Source organism: Mastigoproctus giganteus, chromosome 5 (genome assembly GCF_048544385.1).
Source record: "Mastigoproctus giganteus isolate SK-2022 chromosome 5, ASM4854438v1, whole genome shotgun sequence".
In the NCBI taxonomy this organism is placed as follows: Eukaryota; Metazoa; Arthropoda; class Arachnida; order Uropygi; family Thelyphonidae; genus Mastigoproctus; species Mastigoproctus giganteus.
Window position 1 is genome coordinate 51,750,938 of NC_143579.1, and position 15,562 is coordinate 51,766,499.

General features: G+C 35.4%; 1 protein-coding gene across 3 annotated transcripts in view; it reads left to right on the plus strand.

Annotated features, from left to right (window-relative positions):
- LOC150085388 (chloride channel protein 2-like) overlaps positions 1-15,562 on the plus strand; it is a 271,615-nt gene that overhangs the window by 154,828 nt on the left and 101,225 nt on the right. For all 3 annotated transcript variants that reach the window (XM_090374018.1, XM_090374019.1, XM_090374020.1), the window contains 3 exons: positions 2,133-2,248; positions 8,286-8,422; positions 13,351-13,538. In XM_090374018.1, the coding sequence (XP_090230144.1) occupies positions 2,133-2,248; positions 8,286-8,422; positions 13,351-13,538 (441 nt within the window). The remainder of the gene's footprint in view (positions 1-2,132; positions 2,249-8,285; positions 8,423-13,350; positions 13,539-15,562) is intronic.

A 15,562-nucleotide genomic window follows, 5' to 3' on the forward strand; every position in this document is an offset into this window, starting at 1 on the left:
GTAAGGCTCCTGCACCTAGTAATTTTGAAGGAGGCACTGAAAGGGTGCATTGTTACCATTAAGGTTTATTATGATTTGGTTTTGGTTTTATTGGTGCATTAGCTACTAAGGCTATAATGTGCCAAGACCAGGTGGTTTATTATGAAGGCATCAACAAACTGTGTAAAGATTCTTCTAGATTGGGGTAGTGCCAGTGTATCACCAGTATGTAAAGGTAGTTTTAAGAGTGAATTGGGTAACTGTGAACTAGTCAGTCTGTCATCAGTGGTAGAGAAAATCGTGGAGGCAGTGGTGAAGTTGCAGTACAGGAACATTTAGTTAGAAATGTAATTTTGAAGACTACACAGCACAGTTTTTTTTTTTTTTTTTTTTTTTTTTTTTAAGGGAAAATCGTGTTTAACTAACCTAGTTAGCAATTTTGGCACACTTACTGATGAGCTGGATCTAGGAAATAATTCCAATATCATTTATTTCAATTTTAGTCTCGCATGAGCTGGAACATTTACTTTGGATCACAGGATGGTTGCAGGGGAGGAAGCAGAGGGTTATGATTGATGGTTACTCTTCAGATTCATCTAATGTTTGAAGTGGGATCCCCCCAAGGATTGCTTCTGGGACCACTGTTATTTCTGATTTTCATAGGTGACTTTAGTGAAGGGATAGCTGATGTAATTTCAAAATTTACAGATGATATGAAGATGGGGAGAGTGATTAATGATCAGCGCAAAGTAGCACTCCTTCAGGATAACTTGGATAGGTATCAGTGTTGGTCCAGGAAAGTTGTAGCTGTGTTTTAATGCAGCAAAATACAAGCTCTTACATTTGGGGAAATAGCAACTCCAAAATAAGTTGTACACTTGGTGGTGTTGAATTAAAAACAGTTTAGGAAGAAGGGGATTTGGGAGTTGCAATACAATTGGACATAAATTTTCTGAGCAATGGAGACAGGCAGCAAGGAAAGCCCATGGTATCATTTTGATGATTTAACAAGCATTTGCTTGAAGAGATAGGGAGGTTATAATCCCACTGTATAAGGAAATTGCACTTGGAATGTTGTGTCTAAGCATGGAGACTATCAAAAAAAAAAAAAAAAAAAAATTGAGCTTGAAAGCATTCAAAAATGCCCAGTCAGCCTAGTGATATCTTCAAAAGTGCATCCATATAAGGAAAAACTTCATATACGTGGGCTACAGAGCTTGTCAACCAGTTACCTTAGAGGGGACCTAATTGAGGTCTATAAGAACCAGAGGCCAAAATTTTGAAACTGACTGAGGAGGAAAACACATAGGTTGTTTATTTTATTTTTATTTTATTATTAATTTTATATTTATTAGTTATTTATTTTATTTTGGCTTGTGCAGCAAAAGCCTGTAGCTTCCTTGTACTAATGGCTAGTATTAATCTAGCAATAGCAGTGCCGCAATGTATTTATTTGCATTAAAAAAATTTTTTTTGAATTATTTTACATCTTTTACAAGTATTTCTGAGAAGTTCAGAATTCTGATTAAATTTTCATTTAGGGAAAATCTCCATTCTGCATAGATACTGTACACACAAAAAAATAAGGCAGCCCAAATTATAGAGGGTAAAAATTAGTGAATTCTCAGTTAGTGTGAGTTTTTAATCTAGTTACATAATTAAATTTTGTTTAAATTCACTTTAAATTACCTTCTACCTGAAAAATGTTACCTTTTGTTAATATGATTAACAAATATTTAACAAATGTTAATATTTAATAAAAATATAAGTATATACACACTTATGCTTTTGAAGATACAGACATAATATACTGATACGCAGCAGCGCGTAGCACACGCTTCTTGATTAGACCGGGGTTCGAGCCCGTCACCACCAAATCCGGGGGATGTGGAAAGGTCAGGGAATGACCACTGCATATCCCGGAGCAATACGGCCTTAGTTGCTAATGCTCCTAAAAACCAAATAACAAACAAACAAACAAACAAACAAACAATATACTGATACCTCATGACCTTATTGACCTTGTTTTGGCTCAGTGCAAATTAAAAACTGAGCCCAATCCATTTAATTTTATATGTTGTAAATGATAAACTATTGCTGTTTTTCATGTGGTGTTTTTTCCCCATACTATTTAACTTATTTTTTTTTTTCAGCTTGCAGTCTTAATTGCCAATGCCATTGCTCAAGCTTTACAGCCATCAATATATGACAGTATTATTCAGATAAAAAAATTGCCATACCTTCCTCCTATATTATCAACGTCATCAGAGTAAGTAACAGTAGGCAATATTTTCAATACGTTGTGTAAAATCTGCATTTTTTATCAGGGTATTATAATTCTGCTTTGCTACTGAATATAAATATTTACTCCAAAAATTGTAACTCCTATTCTTGATGTATCATAGAAAATAATCCTTATTTTAGTGCTCACATTTTACCAGTTTAATTTTTGCTGCCATAAAAGTAATTGTTTCTGCAGTTTATAACTGTAGAATATTAGCATTATATTATCAACATTAACTGGTCCAAAGTAACGCACACTGTGCCATGCAGCCAGCTCATAACTGCTTTGCTTGGGTAACTGGTTCAACTATAGTTTAAATCTTGCCAAAGAATCAAACTGTAAGTGAACCAGTAGTAGTTTCACCTTTCTCCATAACCCATTCTTCTGTTGCAGATTTTTAAAATAGATGAGTCTAAGACATGAAATGAAATAACATGTAATGACCAATACTTGTATGTCAGAATTGAAGCATTAACATTAGTAGAGGCATATGCTGCAAGGAAGCAAGCTTATACAGCATCAACAACAACAAAAAAAAAACTTCCCCTTTCATCCATCCATCCATTCACTTCTAAACTTTGTCTAGTTCTTTCTTGAATTTATTTAAGCTATCTACTTCCACAACGACAGATGGAAGTTTGTTCCAGCAATCAAGTACCCGCTGGCTAAAGGCAAATTTCCACACACCTGTTTGACAACTGTCTTTCCTCAATTTCAGTATATGCCCCTCAGGTTTGTTATCTGAGCAAGAAGAATCCCATCAGCATTTAGCCTGCTCAATCCATTCAAGGCCTTATAACACCTCAATCAGATCACCTTGCAATTTGCAGAACTTAAGCCTTTCTTGGTAAGAGCACCTCTTTGTTCCTCACCAGTCTTGTTGCCCTTCTCTACATCTTTCATCCTTCCATTACATGGCAAAAACTTGACTGAAATTTATAATCAGTTGAATGTGTGTGATAACAATTCATTAGCTTGAAGTACAATGTCAAGATGGGAACAATATTTTTAAAAAGGCTGTAGAAGCATTTTTGATGACTTAAGATCAGGAATAAATAAATAAATTCATTTATTACTGTTTATTCTCATGTCAGCTGAAGTAAGAAGAGTTTACATATTCAATGTGATTGTGCTCATGTGGAATTTAGGCTGAAAAATGTATTGCCATGGTAAAAAAAAAAAAACTAAAACGTATAGAAATGGCTAATAGCAGGGCCACAAAGCCCCTATGAGTGCTATTTACAAAATTGTAAAAAGTCACTATTTTGTGAGATTTTAAATAAAAAATCTGCTATAATTCTGAAATGAAATTTTAATTTACTATTCCTTTTGTGAGAAAAAATTACATGAATTATATTAAAATTGAAAAATCTAGGAGGGCAATGCTCCCCCCCCCCCCACCCTTAATGTGGGTGTCCGTACTCAAGACTCACTTGATACAATGGAAGCACCCTTTCTTTTGTTATCGTGTGAAGAGTTGTGGTGGCAAATGATCTTTCCCGGTGACATGTCATTGTCATGAATGCTATAGACAGTATGGCATTCATGACAATGACATGCTCAAGAAATGACAGTCATTTCTAATTATTATTTCACAAGATTTTTTGAGACGAAGGCTGCATCTGAAAATTGTTTGGAAATTTTGGATGCAAAACTGCCCATTCTCCATGGCAGTGCAAGACCACATGTAGCACAACGAATGGTCTCTTTATTGAATAAATATAATTGAGAAATTTATTATATATTTTGAACACATGATTCCTTCCAGATTTTAACCTCTTTCCAAAGTCAAAAGAACTTTCTGAACTTTCAAAAGCTATGACCTGAAGGATCACATTTCAGCCAAACTGGCTTGCTAGACAGCTTACAAAATTGTAATTAGAATTTTATAATTACTTCAATTGAATTGTAATAACTTTTTTTTTTTTAAATAAAAATTTATTTCATTAACATTGGCCTTGTGTGTGTATTACTTTAATTTTAACTACCTTCATAAAATACAGAAGAAAAGAGTGATAAATGTGCAAGAATTAAATTTTTTTTTTTTTTTTTTTTTTTTTTTTTTACTCTGTGCTGTGCTGATTTCAGCCTTCAGCAGATGCCAAGGGGTTGGGTCTACTGGTAGACTGAAATGGACATCATGCTTTTTTTTTGAACCTTGAGTATCATAAGAACTGCTGCACTGTGCACTGAATAGCCAATGCATGAAAAGTTTTCTAGATAAAGCAAAAGCAACAGCCAAACATTAAAAATTGATAAAACTAAATACCAGTTAAAATTAAATTCCCCACAAATTATTTAAAGAAGATTTTGTCAGCGGAGTGGATGTGGGTAAAAGGCACATCTTATCAGAAATGTCAAGGCTTTGGTTATTGGGGGGGATCTAATAAATATAAAAACCAAATGAAAAGAAAAAGTAACAAATAAAACTGATAAATTCTTACTGAAAAAAAAAAAAAAAAAAAGTGTGAAAGAGGCTTAAAAAAAAAAAATCCCAGAGCAAGAGGAAGAAAAGAATAACTAATGTAATAAAAAATGATAAGCATTTAGTAGTATGGATTTAAATTAAACTAAAGACATTGTTGAAATAGAGGAAATATTGCATGCTCTCACTATTATTGAGGTAGAAAAGGCCTTGAGAAATATAAAATATGGAAAGTGCAGTGGATATAGATGAAACTGACCTGAAATGACATAACCTGGATGAAAAATGAGTTGCAGTGGGTCTGCATTATCCAGAGGCTGTTTTTCTGAAGGAGAAGTTCTAGAAGATTGGAGCCAAGGCATTTATTGTGCCAATATATAAAAAAGAGAAATAAAGCTGAATGTGAAAATTGTAAAGGAATCTTACACCTTATTGTACCAGTGAAACCAACACAAGTATCTCAGATATTTGTATAGAGCTATTGTTTGGTGAACAGTCAGGTTTTAAGCCACACAGATGCCGTGATCAAATATTTATGCTAAGGCAAACTATAGAAAAGTTATGGGAACATAATGGAAATACAGTCGGACCTCTCTTTAACAAACTTCCATATGGCGAATATTTCTATGTAGCAAACTTTTTTTTTGATCTCCCCCTTGTCATTACTTTGAAAACAATTTCCATATAATGAAGAAAATCTCCATATAACGAACTGATTTCAAGAGACCTGGGTACGCATTGTTTGCACCTCTGGCCTTTAGGCAATAAAGATGATGCTGTAGAAAGCATGAATTAAGAGCTAAAAGGATTAAGAATTAATCCCTTTAGATTTTAGAAGCTAAAGGGATTAATAATTAAGAGCTAAAACATTCCACAATTTAGTGGTGCCCATAAAACCCTGAAGGAGAAAACTGGACAACCACGTTGCGGGATAGAAAAAGATGGAAGATTTTGGGAGAGGCCTTTGCCCAGCAGTGGGTCAGCAATGACTAAAAAGAAGTAAAACTTATACACTACTATACAAAGAAGTCACGATGGTCAACTGCAATCGGCGAAGAAATTAGTTATCCACACGTTCACTAAATTTCATCAGTCTCTGTTTACATGGTAGGTACAAGTGGTCCCTAAATCAGTTTTCTTTTAGCTGCTGTGCAAGTAACCTTAGACATTGTAAGAGGAAATCCTTAAGTGTAGTGTGAAAAAGTGGAAGGGCTTAAGAGTGTAGATTGGGACATTAAAAAAAAAAAAAAATTGCTTTAAAATTTGGTATTCCTTCCAGTAGTGTATTAACCATTCTGAAAAACTGTGTTTTGATTTCTAAACTATTTGAGGAAACGGGGTAAAGTTGGAAGCATGCCAAATTATGCCTTTGTGAAGATGTAGATGAGAAGCAGTTTTTAAGTGAATGAAGTTGATTCTAGACCAAAATGTGTTGATATCAGGGTCATTAATTAAAGAAAAGGCTATGGAGTACACATTTTTTCTGGGACTTTAAACATTTCAAGCCTGTTCTGGTTGGCTGGATAAATTTAAAGAGCACTGTGGGCTTACTGTGAGCCCAAAAACATATTCAATGTTAATGAAACATGTCTATTTTTTAAATGTTTTCTGAACAAGACACTGACTTTTAAAGGTGATAAATGTTTAAGTAGTAAAAATAGTAAGGAGAGAATTATAGTCTTGGTTGGTGCAAATATGGCTGGTAATGAAAAACTGACCTTTTGGTAATAGGCAAAAGTAAACAACCCCGATGTGTCAAAGAAGTAAAGTCGTTAGAGCTGGACTACAACCACAAAAAAAAATCTTGGATGACAAGTAAATTTTTGAGCAGTGGATTTTAAATTTCGATAGAAAGATGATAAAAGAAAACAGAAAAATCGCATTGATTGTCGACAACTACCCTGCCCACCTTCACTTGGTAATTTTGAAACTTACAAGTGTGAAGCTTGTTTTCTTCCCTCCGAATATCTCAATTAAACTGCAGCAAATGGGCCAAGGATTTGAAAATGCACTACCAAAGGTGCATACTGAAAAAAAAGATTATACTGAGAATAGAAACCAACCAACCAACCAACCTATAGATTTGTGGATGTGCATATCAGAGTTGGCGAGAGTGTGGAGTCAAGATGGAAACAATTATTAAGAATTGTTTTGCAAAAGCAGGTTTTGCTAAAACACTAATTAACAGTGATGAGAGGGATGAACTACAAGACATTGAGCAATATTGGGAAGAGTTCCAAGCGAGGTTTGATCAATGGAGAAATTGTTCTTGATGAATTTTTAGGAGTTGATAATGATGTCATAGTAGCTGAATATCTGAGTGATTCCAACATTTTGGAGCGTATTTAAAGAACTAGTGACAATATCGACGAACAGTTGGATAAAAATGAGGGCAATATTAAACCTTCTGAACAAGACATGTTAGCAGCATTTAAAACTTTGTGTTGAGGCCTTCAGTGGGAAGAAAATGGGCCAGAAATTATATTTGAGTGTTTAAACAAATGTGAACATTTTTATGAACAGTACAGTAGAATCCAGTGTACAACAAAAAATAACCAAATATTTTACAACATAATTCTTAAAAGTATACTAATACATTGTGCGCATCATGTAAGTAGTCATTTCTTAATATGTATGTATAAATAAATTAATTGTTTTAAAATGTTAGAAAATTTATTCATTCCCACTTATTTCTGATTTATTTCCTATCTTTTACTATATTTCTGAATTTACAATATTTTTTTATTGTTAAAAAGGTCATATTTCTTTATAACGAAATTCTGTTTAATGAATTTTTTCAAGGGAATGATTGATTTCGTTATATAGAGGTCTGACTGTATGTATTTAGGATTAACTGATCTTGGAAAAAAAGTATATGACAAAGTACTTAGAGGTCTGCTCTTCTAAATACTAGAAAAATATGGCATCAAGGATAATCCTTTATGAGGAATATGAAATTTGTAAAAAGAAAGGAGGAAAATCTGCATTGAGGATTGAAGGAAGCATTGAAAATGGTTTAAGGGTTAAATTTGAAGTGGAGCAGGCTGCACTTTATCACCACTTTTTATAATTTTCATGGACCATTTAATAAAAGAATGTGTCACTGAGAGATGTGAAAATTTCATTATCATTGTATGCCAGTCATATTGTGCTGTGAGAATATCTGGAGAGCTGAATAAGAAATAAAGGAATTGATGCAAATGATAGAGGAAAGGTTTATTTTGGCTCAGGCTAAAGAGCTAACAGGAAATAGGATAGCTTGGGGTTAAATAGATAGTAACCTGTATGCTCACTGGGTATAACAGATTTGGATGATATTATGGTAAAATTCATATTTTATTATTAGAGTATTGAGTTTTTTTAACAAATAAGAAATACATTATTGAGAAATATTCAGAAATAAATTCAGACTATAAGAGTTTAAATCTTGGGGCTTTGTCAGTGTTCCACAAGGCACCTTATTAGTAAATTTCCTTTAGTGTAACTTAGTTTTATGACATCTAAAAGTGGTCACTTTTTTTGTTGGATTATTATTTACCCACATTGAATAAATTTTCTTTCACAAACTAAAGAATTGATTAAAGACTAATTTTTCAGGGCTCACAATATATACGTAGAAGATATCATGATTAGAGATGTAATTAGTGTTTGGCATGGAGCTACATATCGAGATTTAAGAAGCATTCTTAAGACTAAAAGACGCTTACAGTCTTTTCCTTTAGTTGAATCTTTAGGTAAGTACTGTTTTTAAAAAAAATAGTCATATTTACCTTTTGTATTACCATTAAACACTTTTGTTGATCCAAAGCTTGATGCAAGATCAGTTTGAAGTTTACTGTCACTCCATCTTTTATATCTCTTTTCTTTTTAGAAAGCCACAAAATACCTGGTTTACAAAGTTAAAAGAATTCATGGTTTTTTTTTAAATTTATTTTTTGTATAAAATATATTAAATTCCAAATTTATCCTGTAAACATATTTATCAACTTGATTTCTAAAAATCATGTGATTGTGGATTTGTGAAAAAGAATTGTGAAAGTTGTTTTTTGACCTATGCACCATCAAAACCTGCCACTCTCAGCCATTGTGTCCTGGTAAAGGCTGATAGTCAAGAATGCTTAGCTATACCTGAGGATAATCCACAGATAGTACTTGATGATTTCAAGTGTAGAGGAACAATCAGCAAGATGGAGACAGACCATTTACAGGTGAAGTTAATGTGATAGCCTCAAATGAACAGAAACATAATACATATGAGAGTTCATAGCACTTTAGACATCTCTGGAACATAGAACTAGAATGAATAATGCTGTTCTATATCACAGCTGCAATGGAAAAGCACTTCAAAATGCACTTACTGAAGACTACTTGATGGGAAGAGATATTATTCACATAGTTTGGCCAGTATGATGAAAAAAGCATTACCTTATACTACAAGTAAATGAATTTATCATGTTATAGGCATTGATGATACTATTGTTATTGTATAGGAGTTAACCCATTAGGCTGGGTGCACAGGGTCCACTGCTAAATACACTTTCTCTATACATAATCTTTATGTGGTCACTATTGCTTTCAGTGCATCCCTCATATTATACATTTCTGGGATAATAGAGATGCAGTGATAGTAATTAATAATCTGTTTATGTACAATAACTGTGTGCAAAGATCTTTGTGCATTTACTAGCATCTAGCATTCATAACGATGTTGTTTCTTCAGTGGTAGATAATCGTGAAAAATATTTAGAATGTGATTGAATGAGTGAGTGATTTACTCAATGAATAAGTCATTTACTTAGAATAATCATCTCTGCCCAAAGTTCCCTTGCCAGGGATTATTTCAATATAGTTACACCTGTGCTTATGATATAAACTGATCTTCCTCTTTCATTTAAATTCATTATTTGGGTAGAGGAATTGAGGAGTGTTATAGTACAGAGAAAAATAATAGGCAGTGAAGGTCATTTGCTAGGCCTATCACTCCGTATTCACTATTCAGTGAGTGTGGAAAGTGAAACCTAATGAGTCACTTTGACTACCTGTTGTTTTTCTTTTTATTGTAAGTGACATGAGATGCTGCAATGTGATATTTCTCATGAGGTATCAGACCAATGGGCCTGTAGCACTGGTTTCCATAGTTTCGCAAAAGAAGAATACAGTAGAACCAGTGGATACAGTAACTAAATGAATTTTAATACGGTAAAGAAGCTTTCAGGGTAATGAACCTCTTCCTCGGCTAAGTACATACACACAGAAATGTAAACATAACATAAAACGTTAGGAATGGAATAAACTAAATAAGCAGTGCGTGCTCAGATTGCTGGGAGAGTGTGCACATGAACATGAGAATGTTCAATCGCTTACTATGTCAGATCAGGTGATCGTTGTCAGTACCCGGCGCTTATATGGGATGACTGCCAGCATTTGTTGTGCTTTAACACTACAGACTCCAAAATTGAGTGTAGTCTTGTACCTCTACTGCGATTCAAAACTTTGATGTCTAGATACATTGTGCTGCCACGTTATTAGGTACACCTACCTAGTAGCGTGTTGAGCCTGCTTTAGCTTTCAAAACAGCCCGAATTCATCTAGGCATGGATTGAACAAAATGCTGAAAATGTGCAGGAATGGAGTACCATGCAGACACGAGTGTGTCACGCAGTTCCTTGAGATTTGATTGAGGTGTAGGCCTGCAGCGAACAGCCCATTCCAGCTCATCCCAAAGATGTTCAATAGGATTGAGATCCATGGACTGAGCAGGCCACTGCAGTAAAGAAAAGTCATTGTCGTGTTCCTAGAACCATTCCATAGTGATTTGGGCTTTGTGCACCAGTGTATTATCCTGTTGGAAGTAGCCATCTAACTGAGGATAAACTGTCAACATGAACGGATGCACTTGGTCAGCAATGATGTTTAGGTACAATGTGGCATTCAGATGTGAATCTGTGGGTATCGATGGACCCAACGTGTGCCAAGAAAACATTCCCCACACCATAACACTGCCCCCCACCACCTTATACAGTAGTCGTCAGATATGACGGGTCCATGGATTCATGTTGTTTTTGCCAGATTCTGTGCGTTCCATCAACATGATGCACCAGGAACTTCGACTCGTCAGACCAAGCGACTGTTTTCCAATCGTTGATGTTCCAGTGCTGGTGTCGCTGTGCCCACAGGAGGCGTGCTCTCTTGTTCTTCATTGATAACAAAGGTACACGATGTGGCCATCGGCTGTTGTAGCCCATTCGCGACAGTGTGCTAGTGGTCTGCACACCAAGGTTGTATTCTGATGTGATGTGTGACACTGTGGCCCGTCTGTTTCCTTGCACAATTCTAGCCATCCTCCTCTGACCTCTCTCATTAACAAACGATCTTCCACAGGAGTGCCATTGAGAGGACTTTTTCTGTTCGTTGCACCATTCTCAATACACCCTTGAAACTGTGGTGCATGAAAAGTTCATGAGAACTGCTGTTTCAGAGATGCTTTGTCCAGCACGTCTTGCACCTACTACCATGCCACATTTGAAGTCCGTTAGATCACTCCCTTTCCCCATTCTTGCTACAGTTTGTATGCTTAACTGATACTAGAAAGGTTGTTCTGCTGCTTTATATCCACAACTGTGGTCATGTGACTTGCAACGTTGTGGGACACCTGCTTTGTGTGCACAGCAGGGGCTTACCTAATAAAGTAGCAGCACAGTGTATGTTTAGGGTCCCTAACCATGTGGTGATTAGTAGTTCCGAGATTGGTCAATTGGTCACCTTGCTGTCCACAGCTGGGATTGAGGTCATGTTGGATTGACCAGAAATGCTTTGCAATTGCAGTGTACAAAGTCACCTAGGTGGATGGACCTATCATGCTATGTGGGGGAAAGCTCCAGACGATATCGTGGAACCTGATAGGTCCATCAACCTAGGCGATTCTGCAATTGCAGAGCATTTCTGGTCAACTCAACATGACCTCAGTTCCAGCTGCAACAGCGAGATGATCGACCAATCTCTGCACTACTGTCACTGCCAATGGTTAGAATCCCTAAACATATCTAGCTGTCACAAAGTTTTGAATCTCAGTAGAGGTACAAGACTACACCCAGTATTGGCATCTGTAGTGTTAAAGCACAACAAACACTGGCAGTCGTCCCATATATGCACCGGGTACCAACAACAATCACCTGATCTGACACAGTAAGTGATCGAACACTCATGTTCATGTGCGTGCTCTCCCAGCAATCTGAGCACACACTGCTTATTTAGTTTATTCCATTCCTAACATTTTATGTTATGTTTACATTTCTGTGTGTATGTACTTAGCTGAGGAAGGGGTTCATTACCCTGAAAGTTTCTTTACCATTGGCGTCTCCATAGCCAGGTGGGCAGGAGCAGTGCGTAGAACACACTTTTTGATTATACCGTGGTTCGAGCCTGTGACCACCAAATACGGAGGATGCGGAAAGGTCAGGGAATGACCACTGCTAATGCTCCTAAAAACCAAATAACAAACAAACAAGCTTCTTTACCATATTAAAAATCATTTAGTTACCATATCCACCGGTTCTACTGTATTTTTCTTTTGCATGTTGTATAAGATTCTAAAGATTCTGTGATCACTGAAAGTGACTACTTGAGTTGGGGGGGGGATCTATTGTCATTATGAATATATATTTTTTTAATGTTGCTTATATTATTATTGAGTGAGGAAAAATTTAGAAATATTCATATCTATTGTATTATATGCTTTTCAAGTATCTTACAACCACAGCTGACTAACTAGGTTATATTTTTCTTTTAAAGGAATATTTCCATTATGAATGTGATAAATTAGTTATACAGATATTTGTATCATTGGTTAGAAAAAATTCAGTTAGAAATAATCATACACAAGCCTCTAAAAGTCAGGGGTCAAAATATTCAATATGTCCATGTAAGTCAGGAAATTTAAGTTTAATAAATAAAATAAACCTGGCGATTTTTTGCAGTACTTATATCATTGTTGACTAGAGAAAAAAAATCTAAGTGTTGGTTGACAATCACTTAGAGCACCTATTAGGTGCTCTAAGTGATTAAAACATGAGGGGGAACTTCTGCACATTATACTTTATTTTTGTGGTACTTATGATTATATTAATAACTAGTTGAACATAATTTATCATTCAGAGGGGACCCTTGAATCTCTTGAACATAAAGCATTTGGTATCTGAATGAAGGCTTAAGATGTCCTATCTGGCACTATAGTGGCTTCACCTGTCACTCATTTGGAGAAGGCTGGGTTCCTATCTCATCAATGACCGGAGGAATTTCTAAAGGTCTCTTCCATCAGGTCTGTAGTTAGCTGATCTCAGGCAGAGAGACCCCTCCTTGAGTTACATGAGTTATTCTGGGTTTTTTTGGCTACAAAATATGCAACTCTTCCTATGAACATAGGATGAGTTGCATATACAGAATATAGAAATATATTCTGAAAGAATATAGATAAGAATATTATAATTTTTAGCTGTAAAAATATTAATTAAAATATTGATTATTAACAATTATAGGTTCATTTTATGTTTTTATCCTTTTCATGGTTTAAACTCCATATATTTTTATATATTAATGAAGTTTGATTAGATTTTATATATATATATATATATATATGTGTTTTTTTTTTTTTTTTTATAAATAGATTCCATGATATTATTGGGTTCAATTCAGCGGGTTGAGCTTCTTCTGCTATTGGAAATGCAAGTGGGTCGTGAACGGCGTTTGCAAGAAGCTTTTAAACGATTACCCTTGGGTGACTCTCCAAAAAGTCCTAGAATGGATAAGAAACTATCTAGGTTTGAAGTTATTCCTGTTTCAAATAATGCCAGGGTAAATAAGCAGAAAAGTTATTGTTGTATATTTATAATTCTGATTTTAGTATTTTCATTATTAGTGTTAAAATTTTGGCAGAGTGGTGCAAGAGGCAAAAGCTTATTAAGCTTCCATCATGAAAAATGAGTAATGACTGTCTCCCTGATTACATGTTTTATCTGTTTCTTCTGAGTTTTTATCTCTAATTCCTCTTGTCTGGGTGATGACAACAAGGAGGTTAAAATTGAAGATATATTAGATGATTTATTTCACAAAAATCTAAAGGATTATCGATTTACCTCAGGTACAGGTGCAAGTAAAACCTAGGTTTTAAACACGTCCCAAACCAAATCGGTCAACGGTAAATTGGATATTCGCGGTTTCCAGTGATATTAGGAAAGCTTTGCTTTCAACTCATAGAGTTTACATAGAGTGGACATCTCACATGGTTAAGGACTATACTATAGTACCACGTTGCTTTAAATGCCTTGGCTATGGCCATTCAGTTAGGACGTGTACTCAAGAAGCTCAAACATGTGGTCACTGCGGTTGTTCAGGTTATAATATTGCAGATTGCCAGAATAAAGACAAACCCCCAGAATGTCCGAACTGTAAGTGGAGAAAAAAAGAACTATGCTCATTCGTATAAAGATGCTAAATGCCAAGAATATTTAAAGGCGCTGGAAATTATCAGATCTAAAACTAGTTATGAATAATACACCTCCAATCAGTTCCAACACAAGCAGTACAAATTTAAAACAGTTAAATTTTCTCCAACTTAACTGTCAATGTGCGATTGCAGTTATGCATGACCTCACCACAACTGTTCTTGATCACTCTATTCATATCATGGCCCTACAGGAACCTTACTCCTATAAGGGATTAGTAAAAGGTTTACCTATGCGATTTTTTACAATCTGACCCAGACATTACTGGTATTGGCAGAAATGCAAGAAGGAGAATTTGGGCAGCTATTGTCATTGCTGACCCTAATTTAACTGTTACTTGGATTTCAAGTCTTTGCTCTGCACACGCAGTCTGTGCCTGCATTGAAGGTTCGAGGAGTTTTATCTTATCTTGATTTATTGTCAATGTGCCCAACATAATGATTCTATTCAACCATTTGTGAACTATATTGATTCCACCGTGAGAGCTTTACAGAATGAACAAATATTCCTGTTAATAGATGCTAATGCCCATTCGACATTGTGGAATGCTCGACAAACAAATGAAAAAGGGGAACTTTTAGAGGAAGTAATTATGACACATCGTCTAAAAATTCTTAACACACTTGGACATCCACCGACTTTTGTTACCACACGTGGACAATCATTTATAGATGTCCCCTTGGCAACACTGTCTTTGGCCCAAAGGATCTCGGATTGGCAGGTTAAAACTGATTGGGTAACAAGTGACCATAACGTTATCAAGTTTACTATGACAGATATCGTTTCTCGTTCTAGATCGGATCCTTTTGATGTGCCTCGTTTTCACACTAGGTCTGCAAAGTGGCAGGTCTTTGACAAGGTAATAAAAGAAATGTTTACTCCTGAGCAGATGGGTATTATAGAATCTCTTCCTTTGGATAATCAAGTTGAATTTATACAGAACACTATTATACAGGCTTGTGAAGCCTCAATGAAATTTAGAAAGTTCAAACCATATCACGTTCCTTGGTGGTCTTCTACATTAACTGATTTAAAACAGCTTACTAGAAGGACTAGATGTGAATTCCAGAGGGCGAAGAGAAATCCATTGCGTACGGTACTTGAATTGGCGGTTTTACAAAGTAGATACAAACAAGCAAGACGAAAGTATCATAATGAGATTCGCAAACAAAAAAGGACTTCTTGGGAGAGTTTAATTAGCACCCAGGGAAATAGTGATCCCTGGGGACTTATTTACAAGCTTGTGACCAAAAAGATTCCACCAGGGGAGATTTTCACTTCTGTCACAACTGCAGAAGGTCAAAGTACCTTATCTTGGTCTTCTACTATAGATAGAATATTAGATGTAATTATACATCAAGACTCTGATACTAA